We start from the raw sequence: 17,217 nt of genomic DNA, 5'->3' as shown, positions 1-17,217 counted from the left end.
AGGAGTAAAAGGAAGCAAGAGGACTATCCTTGACACTATCTGGAGGAAGAGCTTTCCTGGCAGGCGAAGAGCAAGTACAATCAATGGCAGGAGTGTACCTGCTGTGTTCAAGGAACAGCAGAGGCTAGTGTGGCTGGAGCAGACGAGGGAGGGGTTAAGCCGTAGGAGATGATATCTGGGTGATCATAGAGGTTGAGAAGAAGTAGCTGATTTAGATTTGCTGATGTGTTGCACATGGTATGTGACAGAAAGAAGACTCAAGGATAAGTCCAAGGTTTTTAGCTTAAGTAACTGGCAGATGAGAACTGTCATTCATGGTTAGGGAGCATGTCAGGTCAGTTTCAGATGTGTAAAGTTTCAGATGCTTATGTGGAGATGTCAAGTGGGCAGCTAGATAGAAGGTCTAGAGTGCGATGAGTTGGTCAGTACCAGAGATATAAATCTGGAAGTTATCAGCAGACAGAAGGTACTGAAAGCCGTGGCAATGGATGAAATCACCAAGGGAATGAGTACAGATGCTGCACCCACTTCAGCATTTAGAAGTAGGGCAGATGAGGAGGATCCAGCAAGAGAGAATGAGAGCCAACATCTAGAAAGACAGAAGGAAAACCAGGCAAGTGTAACATCCTAGAAACCAAGGGAACAAAATGCTTCCAGGGGAGAGAGGCTGATACTGTGTCAAATGCAGCAGGTAGGCCCAAACAAGGTAAAGACGGAGAAAGGGCTTCTAACTCCCATGCTACGGGGAATGATCTAGGAGAGAAGGACACTGGCACAAAGCTGACGCCCCAGAACCCTAACGTCGAACGGGATGTGGAGTAAACAGGAGCAGGCTGCTGGCAGTCATTTCTAACAAGCTGTACAACTGCACGCCAGATTTAAGTATAAATCACTTTTTTACCTTTTCAGTTACTTACTACCAAAGCTGTCATGGCATTTTCTTTTTTTCCTTTTATAATTTTTCATTTGGGTTTTTTTTTTTTAGAGAGAGTAGGAGGGCGTGGGGGGGAGAGAGAGAAACACTGATGTGAGAGAGACACACTGATTGGTTGGGGATCAAATCTGCAACTGAGGTAAGTGCCCTTGACCAGAATCGAACCCGAGACCCTTTAGTCTGAGGCCAACACTCTAACCACTGAGAAAACCAGCCAGGGCTGTCATGGTATTTTCAAAATGCTTTAGTGAGAACCATAAATATAAACAAAATATAGCTTAATATCTTCAACATGGTTTCTTAAACTGGGATCTAAGAATTTATGGATAGTCTCAGGGACCCATGAATTCATAGATCATTTTTAACTTTATTTTTTCATTTTGATAAGCATTTTAAAATCAGTTTACCAGTTTAACACCCCAACAGTACTCAATTTAAACTGAGAATGACTTAGAATAGCAGACAGTTCTTTAAACTTTTACATTCTCAGTTAATAGTAAAAAACAGTTCCAAAGTGCTGAATAAAAAGCAAAGCTGAATATAGAAAGAAAAGCCTAAAGATGCAAAAGACAAAAAATGCCTTGCTGAAAAAAGCTACACTGTTGCTCCAAACAAAAAAGCCCAGTAGGTGACAGGGAAACTTGTAAAGCTAGTGATTTCACCAGTGCAAAAAAGTAAAGTTGTAAGGTACTACAAAATTCTCTTAAAATGTTTATTTTGGATATAGCTTCTCGCCAGTGAGAAATCCCTAGAGTAAATAAAAATAGATTGCTCTATACAATGGAATATGATTCACCAATAAAAAGCAATGAATTACTGAAATACACTACGACATGGATTAACCTCAAAAACACTATGCCAAGTCAAAGAAGCCAGACAAGAAAGATCACACATTGTATGTCCCATTTATATGAAAAGTCTAAAGACAGAAAGTAAATTAGTGGTGGGAGGAAAAAGAAGGAGTGACTACTAATGGGTATGGGGTTTCTTTTTCAGATGATAAAAATTTTATAAAAATTAGATTATGGTGCCAGCTGCACACGTCTGTAAAAACCACTGAATTGTACATTTTAAACAGGTGATCTTTATGGTATGTATATTACATCTCAATAAAGCTGTTAAAGAAAAAAGATGACCGCTGGTCTGGGCTCACATATCACAAAACAATGGAAAATTGATACTCTTTTTATTTATTTAATATGTCTTTATTGATTTCAGAGAGAGAGAGGGAGAAAGGGAGGGAGAAGGGGAGAGAGAGATAGAAACATCAATGATGAGAGAGTCATTGATCGGCTGCCTCCTGCACACCCCCGCCTGGGGATCAAGCCCGAAACCCAGGCATGTGCCTTGACCAGGAATCGAACCGTGATCTCCTGGATCATAGGTTGATGCTAAATTGCCGAGCCATACTGGCCAGGAAGTAATACTCTTTTTAAATCCACAAAACTAAAAAGACAAACCAAATGATAATCCCCAGCTTACTACATCAGGCAACTGTACTATATTACTAGTTTCCAAAGATACTGCTAAAATGACAACTATCAAAATATTCTTAGTAAGCTACTTTTTGAAGGAGATCAAAAATAAAATCCTTCCAGGAATCCTATGAATATAATATCAATCAATTTCTTCCTTTTGAACCTTGAAAATCAAACATATCAGGATGTGGACATATAATGTCCCTTCTCACTATCCTATCCCTTCCAATTCTTTAATATCTGATCATGAACAAACTGGAGAGGCAAAATGTTAGTTTGAAGTTTAGTAAGTGTGTGGTAACTTCTTACCACAATTTACTCCTTAGGCTTCTAGGTATTTCTTATCTATTAGAACATTTTCATTAATTCAAGCTTTTACTTTATCACATACACATTTCTGGAATACTAGCTTCATCTCACATAAAAAAGAAATAAACCACAGACTGGTAAAAACAACATTCTCATCCAAAACAGGACTATTAATAGAGGATAAAGCAGCAAAGAATCTCAAAAATGTTATGCAATGTATATAAAATACAACAAAATCATGAGAACTCATCTTTTTTTTTAATATAAAAAATGTATCTTTATTGATTTCAGAGAGAGGAAGGGAGAGGGAGAGAGAGAGATAGAAACATCAATGATGAGAGAGTCATTGATCTGCTGCCTCCTGCACACCCCTAACTGGGGATCGTTCCTGCAGCCCAGGCATGTGTCCTGACTAGAAATCGAATGGAGATCTAGATCCTAGATCAATGCTCAACCACTGAGCCATGCTCAGCTGGGCAGAACTCATCTTTATTAGTAAGACAGTGTGATTCAGTTCTACCCAAAGCAACATACTAAGAGCTAGCATAAGTAGTTAAACTGGGCCCTCCTTTGCAACAGGATGAGGAAGAAAATAAGGCTGTGGCTATGGAAACCTCTCGCTCAGTGAAATAAGGAAGTGGCAACGTGATATTTGCATCTCATGAAGCCAAGCAAGCTCTTTCCCTCACCTCTTTCCAGTGTTAATACTAAAATTTGCCTATCCCTGGACTACATTTAATCTAGAATCAGAAAACAAGATCTACCATAAGGCTAGGTCTACCATAATTCCTCTTTCCCTTTAAAAGTAATCAAGGAGCCCAACCAGTGTGGCCCAGCAGCTGAGCACCAACCTATGATCCAGGAAGGAGATCAGTTTGATTCCTGGTCAGAGCACATGCCAGGGTTGAGGGCTTGATCCCCAGGAGGGGATGCAGGAGGCAGCCGATCGATGACTCTCTCTCATCATTAATGTTTCTCTCTCTCCCTCTCTCTTAAATGAATGTGTGTTTTTTTTATAAAAAGATTAATCAAAGATATTTTAAATTTGTTCTGGTTTTCAATGCTGAAAATTAGTTTGGCCAACGGGGTCAAGTTCTGAATGCAGGGCTTTGCTTGAATTAGGAATTCAAAAAAAATACCTTTCTAAAGAAATTAACTTGTAGGCATTTCAGAGCAATGAATAAGATGGCTAACTTGTGGGGCAGGGAAGGGTGCAGAATGGTTGAGAAGACAAAGAATGCCTGGACCTTGAGTTCTCCCAGGGCCAGGATCTTCAATCTACACACTGATTGGCTTTGGCTTCCTAGTTACAGAGAGATCCTTTTCCTCTCCCATGTTTCTGGATGCCCCACGTGACCATAGTCCATTTCCAGTGTTTACTGGATCCTCTCTCAGTGGTGACCTTGCTGCCATTTCATCTGCCCTTCTCCAATACCCCACAAAAGTGAGATGTATGAAGGACAAAAAGAATCTAATTTCTGATTCCCTTCTCTATTCTGGTACACTCCCTGGGCTGCAGGACAACCTCTCCATACTTCACATGCCAAGAACAAGTTTCTTTTTCATAAAACTGGGCATTTTCACCCTAACTTTATTTATTTTTGAGAAAAGGTAATATATGTATATTGTATAAAACTCTAGACACGCAAAGGAGTATACAGAGAAAAATGAAGTGAATTAGTCAAACCTCGGTTCCTGAACGTCTCCCAGTTTGAACAATTCGATTCTCAACCCAAAAACCCTTTCATGCTGATACCTGTATGATCAGTCATGCATCTCTCAGGCGACAGAGCAGTTTACTGCTAAACCTAACGTTAACATCTCAGGAAATTGTGCTGTGAATATTTTGTGGGGTTTTTTTTGCTTTTGTTGCTGCTTATTATTATTAAATATTCATCTCATTTTCTTTTTGTTAAATTTTCATTTACATTCCATGTCCTTTTTGTTTTTAAAATGTTTATTTATAGATTAAAGAGTACACAAAACATGTACTGTATATAAGAAAGGTTAAAACAGGGAATCATTTTGGTGTCTGGAATGGATTAATTCAATTTACATTATTTCGAATGGGGAAAAAAGGATTTGGTTTCTGAACAGCCTTCCAGAACGAATTAAGTCTGAGAACTGAGGTTCCACTTGTAGGTCCTCCTCCCCAGAGAGAACATTATCACTTCTATTTACCATTACTAACACAAGACTGTTTTCTATAAACAGAGTAGTTCAGCCACATTCTGCTTTAGGGCTTGTTTGGGGAGAGAAACTGATCTGTGAACCAGACATTTATATGTAATGTGTCTATGAGAAAACACATCATGAGTGCTAAAGAACAAAATCTTTTCAGATGACTGTGGACACAACCTGGGATACAGTACGGTATTGTGAACAGAAAGAACATGGCTTTTGGCTCTTCCCCCACCCGTGTCTGCATACCAGCTTCAAAACTAGGCATTTTAAGAAACATTACTTAACTTGTGAATTTTAACTTTCTTACCCATAAAATAGGAATAGGTTCATGTGATGATTAAATAAAAAATGTTAAATGCTACCCTGGCCGGTGTTGCTCAGTGCTGAGAGCACCATCCCATGTACCAAAGGGTTTCTTCAGGTTCGATTACCAGTCAGGGCACACATATACCCAGGTTGTGGGTTCGATGCCAGTCAGAGCACATCCAAGAGGCAACCGATCGATGCTTCTCTGTCTGTCTCTCTCTCTCTCTTCCCCTACCTCTCCTTCTTCCTTCTTCTCTCTCTAGAATCAATGAAAAAAAAGCACATCCTTGGGTGAGTATTTAAAAAGAAAAGTTAAATGCTTTAGTTTCTCCATGCCTTTAACCTTGTTTTCAACTTTCTTTGTAGAGTATTTTCATTTAACTGAATCTGGAATATATTTTTTTAAATTTTTTTTTAATATATCTTTATTGATTTCAGAGAGAGGAAAGGAGAGGGAGAGAGAGACAGACAGAAACATCAATGATGAGTCAGTGGGGATCGAGCCCGTAGCCCGGGCATGTGCTCTGACTGGGAATCGAACCTCGATCTCCTGGATCCTAGGTCGATGCTCAACCGCTGAGCTACGCCTGGCTGGGCTGGAATATTTTTTATTTTAATGTGTACCAAAATACCTAAAGAGAAAACTAAGTGAAAATACCAAGATTTCTATAAAAGGCTTCCATTCACAGAATTAAAGACTAACAATTACCTTTTGTTCTTCTCTTTCTGTTGCATAGTGACATTTTTCAATTCTCCAATGCCTCAAGAAGTCTCGAAGGTACCCAAAGAGGGTGAGTACACCATACCCCACATAAGTAAGCACAGCGACCAACATTGGTGTTTCTTCAAAAGCTTCGTTAAATGGTCTTTTATACAGTCCTCCATTTTGTGTAACATGATGGATCTGAAAGGGAGATTTAAAATGTTTATTTCAATCACACTGAGAAAGAGATTTCTCCTTAAAAACCTAAGTAGTCTTTACAGATTTGTATAACTATACCTTCAGAATTCTCTAAGTAATATTTAAAAAGAAACCTGCTAAGATCTAAGCAGGGCATAATTTTTTCAACAGAAGTAAGTTATATATAATTCAGATGAACAGCAAAAAATGAAAAACAGAGGGAGAGGGACTACCTGAGAGAACAATGCCTAACTGCTTTCTATCATTATCTGATTTCCTGAAACAGATCCTAAAATACTATGGTTGGAGAATACATAATTCCCTTTGTTCTATTAAAGAACAGAAATACTGGGGGAACACTTTATAAAGTATGTGATTGTCTAATCACTATACTGTACACCCTGAAACTAATACAAAATAATACTGAACATAAACCACAATTGAAAAAATAAGGAAAAAATAAAGAAAACAAAAATATAAATCAACAAAGAGAAAGCCTATCCTGAAAAATAGTATATTAGCTTATAAATGAAACGATCAAAAGTAAATTCAGTTTTAGAATAAAATAAAATATTTGTAAATGTTTTACTGCTTTATGCTCTTAAAGCCACTCAGCCATAGTATTCCAAACATCAGCATCTGGCCCCTATGAAAACACACACAATGCTTAATTTTGTGAGTGGTCCAGCACTGTATAAAAGTAGAAAGTGAAACCCAACACAAGGGGGAAAACTGTTACAGTGATCAGTAACTGTCATGAAGTCGTTTGCTCCCTTCATCTAAGTGTTCATTTAAACCCCTCAGGATTATCCCTGGTTTCATTCATTCTTTGGAGTACTTGAATTTTAATATACAGATATCAAGTCACTGTACTTTTGATGTTATAACTCAAAGCTTTTTACTTTTTGGTCAATTTTAATGGAAATCTTATTTTACAGAAAAAATCCACTAGAGCACTGTTTTTTAATTTATTAATTTGACGGGGGGGTGGTGGAAAAGGGAGAGGGAAAGAAACACTGATTTGTTCCGATTACTTATGCACTCATTGGTTGCTTCTTGTATGTGCCCTGACCAGAGATGGAACCGCAGCCTTGGTATATCGGGGTGATGCTCTAATCAACTGACCTACCCAGTCAGGGGCCACTAGAGCATTCTGCGTGTTAACTTTAACCTTATTTGAAACAACTGAGAGCAGTGAGGATGGTCAATCAGAATTTACCAGGAGCATATTGTTCAATTGAGCCCTGTACTAGAGTTATGAGAAGTCCCAAAGGAATAAGAGATTCTTGCCCTCTCCTGCAACCTGACCAGAGATATAATGTAAACTAATAAGAACAAATTAATAAAAATTTACAAAACTATAGAAACTAATATATACATACCCCAGGAGTAAATATGTTTTAGAATACTGTATCCTGGTAATGTTAGTTTGGGAAAGCTACTTGATGCTGTAAGTTAGAACAGTTTGAAAAAAAATAGCTGTATCTGACAAAGGAAAGACATTCAGATAGACATGATACATGGAATCTGTTGGTACTGATTCAATCTGATGGCCTAAAGAACTTATGAAAACTATTCGTAAAACTGGCTTAAGTCTTCATTAATCTCTTCTCAAAGGGATGTAAGTTTGTGTTCATATTTAATACTTAAACTTTTATGCAGAAGGTTGTAATATGTTTAGAGGAAACTAGCTAGCAATGAGCCAATATCTGAAGATAGAAAATTATTTAAAAATCAACACTATAAGCCATAAGCTGTTAAGCTGAACAAAACAAAATCGAAAGCACTCAAAACACACGAAAAATAACATTCTGATCGTCCCTTAAAAAAACTATATCTAAAAATATTTAGCCATACCAGTACCCAACTCTCCTTAACTTTGAAATTGTTAAAATATTTTCTCTCAATTGAACATAAAAGTAAAAAGTGAAGCAATTTTCAGAGCTCCTAAATCTAACAAATGTGTGGCAGATTTATATGTTAGGAATGCTGTGGGTGGATCGCTTTAAAAGCTATCCGCCTGGAATTGAGACACACCCAAACCAGCAGGACCAAGTAAATGCAAACAGTTGGTTGGACTGTCTAGGAAGGAGGAAGTTAAACCATTAGTTTGCTTTTAAATACTATGTGATCCTATCGCAGCCACCTTTAAAATTAAAAGCATTTGAAGGAACTGAGATTCAACTATGAAGGAACTTTTGGAATGTGGCCTCAGTCAAAAACACGGATCACTCTTCTGCCTCATTGAATCTGCAGTTGATTCCATCTAATGTAATATTCATTTCAGTTCTTATATTCCTCATTTCTGACTGGTTTTTTTTTTTTATGGTTTCTCTCCTTGTGTAAGTTCTGAGTTCATCTACTCTTCTCCTAAATTCATTTCGCATCCTTATAACCAGTGTTTTGAACTTTATCTTGTAGATAGTTTGTTGTTTCCATTTCATCAGTTCTTTTACTGGAGTTCTGTCCTGTTCTTTAATTTGGAGCATGTTTTTTTGTCTCCTCATTTTGGCTGCCTCCCTGTGTTTGTTTCTACATATTATGTAGTCTGCTATGTCTCCTAGTCTTGGCAGAGTGGCCTTATGTAGTAGGTGTCCTGTGGGGCCTAGTGGCGCATTCCCCCTGGTCACCTGAGATGGGTGCTCCAGGGGTACCCCTTGTGTGGGTAGTGTGAACTCTCCTGTTGTACTTGAGAGTTGATTGTTGTTGGCACATGAGTGAGTGGGATTGGCCTTCATGCTGACTGGCTATGAGGACTAGCCAGAACAAGCTGTTGTGGGGGGCTGACCCCACACAATGGCATTTGGCTTGAGTGGGGCTCTGGTGCTTGCTGGAGTCTACCTTTTAGTTGTTTGTGGAGCATGGTGGGTGGTGCTCTGGTGAAAAACAGGTCACTCTGATCATGCAAGGTCAGAATGGACAGACCAACTGATATGCAAACCTCTGACAGGTAAAAAAAAACTCATAAAACTCAGAACAAAATTACTTGATCTTTGAGCACTGATGCTAAATGTTATCTCTGACATTACCATCTTATACATACATATACACTGTTCCATAATGGAAAGCACCAGGCTTACTTGCTTATTACTGCACATCTAGCACTCAGGATGGTATTTATTAAGTGCCAACAAATAGGTAAGTACTCGATAATGTTTCCTTTTATTGTTATTAGTATTATAGAAAGTATTTGATGAATGAATGAAAATCTACATTATTATAGCTTGTTGGCCTTTTTACTAAGATCCAGTGTAGAGATCTATTCTTATCGGTTTAACATCTGATACGTCCTCTATCCGAGGACAACATACTAAGCGGAATTTTGGAGCAGAGAGGTGGACTAGGAGCTTGCTCCGTCCACGCTGCGCATCGCCCCAGTATTGCAGTACCTCTGGGAACAGTGCAGGAAAAAAAAAAGAAAATACACATTATGCTCTTTGCTCTTTCAACAATAAGTACCATCATAAAAGGGTTAAATAAGTTGCAGTAATTATATAATTAATATTAGGACATTTCTAGAACTTGGATCTGAATTACACTGTCAACAAAGCAATAAAAAAAATACAAGCATATCACTCCCTCCAGGTTAGAAAACAGTCTGTTCACATTAAGCAGACAAAAGTATGACCCTGCGTCAGTAGCGTTACTAACCAAGGGGAGATTTAAGAACTACAATGAATACCAAGATGCACTTGCTTAAACATTATTTTTCAAGAAAATGCAAAAAGAAAAAGGCAAAGGAAGAAATATTTTCAGTCAAGAGTATAAGTACATCACCGTAAAACACATTAAAGGGCAAGGGGAAGGTGAAAAAAAATAAAACTAAAAAGCCATTTTGTTCACACGCCTGGAGGCTGCCAACCATACTTGTAAGTTGCCAAATAGGCACTCCCAACCACAGCAATAGTGGGATGTGGTATAATCAACAGATAAAACCATAAACTTGATATATATGCACTGAAATTGTCTGGAAGGAGACACAAGAAAGTGGAGCGGGACTGGAATGGGGGAAGGAAACATACTTCCTACTTATAACCCTCTGAGCTGATTTACTTTTATTTTTTAACAAAGAGTATATACTACTAAATTTTTGTTTATTGTTTTATTTTTAAAATGTATAAACTAAATTTTCTCACTGATTTTATTCACTATTTGGACTAAAACAGAGTCAATAAAAGCAACGTACACCTCTCATTCTAACCTCAGGTCATCTCACAGTCTACAGACTCTCCAGAGAATTCTCATCTACTTGTTAGATCTGACGGACTTGACATGGTCATGAGTATGTACAAATCTACATTTCAATCCCCAGCGTTTCCCCCAAAACTCCAAATTTACATTTCCACCTGCCTCCTATCCAGCTCCATTCAGACATGCCAAACTCAACAAGTCTGAACGTGAACTTATCTCACCATCTTAACTCCTCCATCAATTAAAACCTAATCCTCCTCTCCTCCTGTTACATACCTGGTTGACAGAATCTCTTTCCAGTCTACCCAGTCTCCCAAGTTTGGAGTCACCTTCAGCTCCGCCTTATTTTCTGACTTCCGTCTAGAACTAGTAATGAATTTTCATGCCTTAGTTTGAGACTTTATCGTGGGGCAATTTTAAGGAGGCTGGAAATGTTCTACATCTTGAGAGAGGTATTGGAGACACAGTATACATACAGGTAAAAAATCATAGAGTTGTACACCTAGCATATTTTATGCACTTAACAGAATGTATGTTACTCCTCAGTTTAAAAACAAAACCTCAATGCTTCTTCCTTCAGTGGACTACTGCAACAGCCTCCTTCCCATCGAGTCTCCCTGCCACCAAGACTCTCCCCACACTCCAATTATCCTTCCAGTCACACCAAACTCTTGCCACGGTCTTTCCAAAAAGAATCCTTTCCTAAAAGGAGTGAAAATCTTCTAACAGTGATAAGTCAATGACTAGTGTCCAATACTGAAAAGTCAAGAAGCAGTCATACAAGCATGTTAGTTAGAATATGGAGGTGAACTCCAAAAGAACCTGCTAAAACAGAAAGCAGTTACCTCTAAGATGGAGAAAGGGGTAGAAGAGAGAAGACTGTTGAGTATCTCAAAATAGCCTTGTGAAACTGATGCTTCAAACCAAATGCTACAGGTGAGGGGTTGCTAGGGATTCTTAGGTCCTGCAGCACTGGTCCATAGAGTTATTTTGGCTGTGAACATGCACTATTTTCAAGACAAGGAAAGAATGACTCCAAAGACGATTCAGAGATCATCAGGGTTCCAGGGGGAAATTGCCTCAGATTCAACAGTTCAGAGACTGAGAGTGGCAACCTGGAGCATGGGGGCTGGGGAACAACACACAACCTTCATACTCCAATAGGTCCAGAGGGCAGAGCGTCGAGCATTGAACCAAAAAGGATTATTCTTGAGCCTTAAGATCTCATGAAATGTGCCTTGCTAAATTTTGGACTTGGTTGGGACCCATGACCTCTTTCTTCCCTCTGATTTCTCCCTTTTGGAATGAAAATGTCTATCTTCTGCTGGTCCCACCATAGTATTTTGGAAGCACATGACTTATACAGTTTCACAGGTTCAGAGCTGGAGAGGAATCCTGAGACAGATGAATTATCTGGAATCTCACATCAGATTTAGATGATATTTAGAAGAGGCTTTGGACTGTAGACCTCAGAGATGATGCTGGAATGAGTTAAGACTTTCAGGGCTGTTGGGTTGGAATTAATCTACTTTGCAAGTAAGGACATGATTTGAGGGAAGCCATGGGCAGAATGTTTATAGGATGAATGCTTGTGTCCCACCCCCCCACACACACTAGATGTGATATGTGAAAATGGGGCCCTTGAGAGGTAATTAGGTTTAGATTAGGTTCAGATTAGGTCATGAGGGTAGGACCCTCATGATATGATTAGGGCCCTTATAAGAAGAATAAACAGATCTCCACTGAGGAAAGGCCATGTGAGCACACTATGAAAGAGAAGCCATCTACGAGCCAGGAAGAGGACCCTCACCAAGAGCCAAATCTTAATTCTTGGGCTTCCTGGCCTCCAGAACCATAAGGAATAAATGTCTGTTGTTTAAGCCACCCAGTCTATGGTATTTTGTTCTGGCAGCCTGAAGTAAGACAGGTAAAGAGACATAATGCATACAACACACAGTTAGGAAAAAATAACTGTGTGTTTCTGCACGTGCACACGTGTAAGGAGAATGATGGAGGAGTTTCTTCATGAAGCATTTGTGAGTCAGTTGCAGTTATAATGTACCTTTACCTTTTAATACTTCAGTGTGTATGTCTTCAAAACAGACATTCTCTTACGTAACTACAGAACAATTATAAAAATCAGAAAATTAATAGAATACTAATAACTAGCCTGCAGACTTAATTTCAATTTTGCCAATTGTTCTAATGATGCCCTTTACAGCAAAAGAAAGTCCTGGATTGCCCTGGCTGGGTGGCTCAGCTGGTTGGAGCATCACCCCCATATGCTAAGGTTGTGGGTTCGATCCCTAGTCGGGGCACATACAGGAGTCAACCAATGAATGCATGGATGGGTAGAACAAGTCGATGTCTGACTCTCTCTCTCTCTCTCTCTCAAAAATCAATAAATAAAAAATTTTAAATAAAAATCTAATAGGAAAAATAAAGTCCAGGATCATGTGTTGCATTCTGTCTTTTCAGTTTCAGAAAAGAAAGAGAGAGTAAGTTTTGATTACACATGACTTGGACGGAATGATCCTGAGCAAAGGTTTCAAGAATCCCATGAAAGGACACAAAGTAACTATGTAATGATGCAACAATGAGGAAGTAATTACTGGGAAACGGAGCATACATTTGTGATAAGAACACAAAACCACATAAGCATCTTTGTTTAAAGCAAATAATCACATTCCTGCTGAATGTGACAGTAGGATGAGAGAACCTGCCCTGTAACCACAGAAACTGCCCACCTGGTGGACAGTTTGGAACATTATATAAAAACAGTTAATGTCCAGTCCGGCCGGGCATGGCTCAGCGGTTGAGTGTTGACCTAGGATCCAGGCGATCGGGGTTTGATTCCCAGTCAGGGCACATGCCCAGGTTGTGGGCTCAATCCCCAGTCGGGGGCGTGCAGGAGGCATCTGATCAATGACTCTCTCATCATTGATGTTTCTATCTCTCTCTCTCTCCTTTCCTCTCTCTGAAATCAATAAAGATATATTTTAAAAAAACAAAAAACAGTTAACGTCCAATACGAACTACTCATTATTCTTCAACAAGGGACTGTTACTATGTATTTTCCAGTAAATAAACCCTCTTCATTCCCAGTGGTAGAGCCTGTTGCTCCTTAAAAGAAGTGCTGAAACGGTCTCTTCTTGGAATTTTACTACAATGTCTTAGCTTCTTCCTACTGCATACCATACATACTAGAGAAAATAGTTTGGAGCTTTGTGCCTGTCACCCAAGCTATTCCATGTTCCAAATGTGTATTTTCAGAAGAACCTTCTTTTATGAGCAGGCAAATTTTGAAAAGTGGAGAGCACACATTTTTTTCTTAAAAACAGGATCAATTTCCTAATTTTGTGAATAAATATTTCATATGGAATACACTAAAAAGTGCTTCCAAGGCTATCTGTAAACAAATTCATATTTTGACATTACTATTTTCCTATTGAAAGCCCAAGAATGGAGACCTCAAAGTGTTGGTGCACTGGAACACTTCAGTTCAGTGGCATCCTGTGCACTGTGCATGGGTGTGACCACTCTCACCAACCATATCTCCTCTGCAGCACCTTACTATCCCTAGATAAGCATCACGGTATAACAGACGATGTAATAGTCAGGACATGAGTGCCAGTGCAGCTCTGCCACTAATTCTGCATCTCCACGAGAGCTCTACCCCTCCTCTAACGTGTTCTGGGCCTATAACACCATGCCCGCCACTCAGGTTTCGTAAAGAACACCAACTGGAGAGGCAACCCAGTTGACATCAATTTTCCTTCTCTGGGAATATGCCCTGATATACAGGGGTGGGGCCCTGGTGGTCACATCTGTACAATATGACTGTATTTCCTGAGTCATAACTGACACAAGGGTAAGTACCTATGCCAAAATGAGCCCAACAACCCCTCTCATTGGGATTTAAAATATCAGTGGGGAAAGAGTCTAAAGGGTACTGGACCAATGCCCTGGAGAAAAGGTCCATAAAAAGTGCTGCCACTAAGTCCCAATCACCGTGCCATTCCTTGCATTTCTGACTGTCTGAGACTTAGCTGTTCATCAATTCCTCCCTGGTCCTGTTTTTTTGGGTGTTTTGTTTGTTTTTGCATACATATCATCCTTGAAATAAATTACCTTTTTGTTTAGCTAGAGTCAATTTCTGCTGTTATCAACTGAAAGAAATCTAATAGGTACAGATTCTATGTTAAAATCTCTTAGAACTTCTTTTCTATGCTTACCAGGTATTTATATGTTAGCACAGCCTGCAAACTTTTAGGGCTTCAGTCACTTTTTAAAAATGGTTCCCAAGTCGGTCAATGTTGTACATTTGGAACACTGTTTACTATCTTATCTAGGATAAGGGCTACCTGGTTCAAAATTACTAGTAGGTACTTCCCTATATTGAGGGACATCAGATTCTAATTGCCTGCCATAACTAACCTCTTCTCAGGTTCTCATTAATACACATGAAGACAGACCAAAAAAAATAAATTCAGAACTAGTATTTAAAAAAGGGCTACAGAAGACCACAAATCAAATTTAGATAGTGTCTAACTACAGACAGCCATTAAGCAAGACTAACTCTTCATGGCAAGAGCAATCACAAAAAGGGAAGTATTCGATTATTTAATACAAGACGTTAGGAAAATTGCCTATTTGGAAAAATAACTTGCTAGAACATCTCATACCGAACTGCAGCAAAGATGGTTAACTGGCCCCCTGTACAGGCGCTCCCTATCTTCCCTTTGGTAACAGAATTTCTTTTAGCTGGGTACATGGCCAATCAGCTACAAGCTACAACTCCCAGTCTCTCATGCAGCTAGAAGTAGCCATGGCATGATTACGGCCAACAGGAAGTGAACACAGTGATGGGGACCAGTGCTGGATTACATCCTTTAAGACAGAAATTGCTTCCCTTCCACTTTTCTCTCCCTCTGCCTATGGCCTGGAATGTAGATATGGTCAAAGATTCAGAGGCTAATGAAGACAAAATGCTACAAGACTGCAAAATAACAAAGACCATAACTCAGAACCTACCTACCTAGGACTACCTGCCTACCTCCAGATTTTACAAAGAGAAATAATTTCTATCTTGTTTGAACAACTTAATTTTTTTCTAACAGGAAGATATTTTTCTTTTCTTTTTTTAAAATTTATTTTTCAATTACAATTGATACACAATATTAGATTAGATTCAGATACACAGCATAGTGATTAGACATGCATATACCTTATGAAGTGAGCACCTGATAAACCTAGTAAGCCATCTGAAATCAGTTATCACAATGTCATCGCCTATACAGGCCCCTATGCCAGGCCTCACATCCCTGAGACTATTTTCACAGCTAACAACTTGAACTTCTTAACCCCTTTCACCTTCTTTGTCTGTCCACCCAGCACCCCTCCCATCTGATGGCCATCAGTTTGTTCTCTGTATCTATGAGTTTGTTTCTATTTTGTTTTAACAACTTTATTTTTATGTCGCTTATAGCAACAAAAACAAAAAAATAAAACACCAATATTGAAATGTGTACTTCCAGGTGAGAGTTAAGAGTCAGAGACAAGTCCTGGCCCATGTGGCTCAGCTGGGTGGAGTGGTATCCTGGGCACCAAAAGGCTGTTGGTTTGGTTCCCGGTCAGGGCACATGCTCAGGTCTCAGGATTGATCCCCGATGGGGGTGCAGACAGGATGCAACCAACAGATGCTTCTCTCATACTTTGATATTTCTCTCTCTCTCTCCCCCCCCCCAATAAAAACCAACCCTCGGGTGAGGATTAAAAAAAAAAGAGGCAAGCCATCACTTTCACAGAACAACTACATAAAACTACTCAAACCAAGAAACGGTTTTATAACACTGAAGAGTTAGTTGTCTTCAATTAAAAGCAAAAAGCCCAAAATGAACTAAAATTCCAGAGGAGGAAGACCTTTCCCTGGTAAGCTGAAATTGTGAGCCATTTCCTTCCTGGTGCTATTAGCAGGGTTTGCGCACAGCCTGATCATAACTGGGCTTGCCACAGGCAGAAGCACTCATTGCACCGTGAGCAATGAAAACCAGCAGAGCTCACGGCAGCTGCAGAGGTTGGTATGAATTCTAGATGGGCGCCACACATGGCCACTGTTCTTCACAAGACACTCACCAAGTGCTGGAGAAGCTGGAGGGCTGGACTAAAAAGGTGACTTGCAATCAACCACAATCTCACAAAGCTTAGGAGATAAAGTCACACATACTACAGGGAAGGCCCCAGCAAGCACTCAGTGGATCCCACCCTTGAGACACTGGGCTCACTAGAGTAGATGAATATACCTGAAGCTTCAGCCCAGCCCCACTCAGCCAATCTCTGGTTAGATGGCAATGCTTCCCCGCTCACTATATGTGCCCAAGAGAGCAAAAGGCAAAAAACACCACCAACTTTAGTCTCTGTAGGTCTTTTATACATGATGTCCAGCAATCAAAAGCTTCTGCTTTCCTCGTAGGCAGGGAGGGACTATGAATATGACTGAAAAAGAAAGAAGCTGCAGTACACAGGAGGCTACGTATTCCCCTCATTATTTCAGCGCTACTAGCCTTGGGAAATCTCTCACAACTTGATCTTCACCCCCTCCCTTTAATTTCACATGCCAAGAAGTGGAGAGTCCTATTTAATTTTTAACATTTCCAAGACTGTAAAAATAATTTTCATACATCAAAGTCTCTCCTAGGAAGCCAGAGCTCCATTCAATCAAGGAACTTAAAATCATCATAATCAGCCTGGCCGGTCGTGGCTCAGCGGTTGAGCGTCGACCTAGGTAGGATCCAGGAGATCGCGTTCGATTCCCAGTCATGGCACCTGTCCGGGTTGCGGCCTCAATCTGCAGTCGAGGGCATGCTGGATGCAGGCGATCAATGACTCTCTCATCATTGATGTTTCTATCTCTC

At 39.6% G+C, this 17,217-nt stretch overlaps 1 protein-coding gene and 1 non-coding gene across 2 annotated transcripts in view; one reads left to right on the top strand and one right to left on the bottom strand.

Annotated features, from left to right (window-relative positions):
- Positions 1–17,217, bottom strand: part of SPTLC2 (serine palmitoyltransferase long chain base subunit 2) — an 88,797-nt gene that overhangs the window by 60,778 nt on the left and 10,802 nt on the right. Inside the window, exon 2 of the mRNA XM_016220209.2 lies at positions 5,921–6,115. Coding sequence (XP_016075695.2) covers positions 5,921–6,115 — 195 coding nt within the window. The remainder of the gene's footprint in view (positions 1–5,920; positions 6,116–17,217) is intronic.
- LOC148094025 (U2 spliceosomal RNA) lies at positions 9,332–9,523 on the top strand. Its single transcript, XR_015716434.1, has one exon. It is a non-coding gene; the product is annotated as a U2 spliceosomal RNA (small nuclear RNA).

The sequence above is a fragment of the Miniopterus natalensis genome, chromosome 1 (genome assembly GCF_054644295.1).
Source record: "Miniopterus natalensis isolate mMinNat1 chromosome 1, mMinNat1.hap1, whole genome shotgun sequence".
Classification (NCBI taxonomy): Eukaryota; Metazoa; Chordata; class Mammalia; order Chiroptera; family Miniopteridae; genus Miniopterus; species Miniopterus natalensis.
Note: the sequence above shows the minus strand (reverse complement) of the source record. Positions and strands in the feature narration are given on the sequence as shown.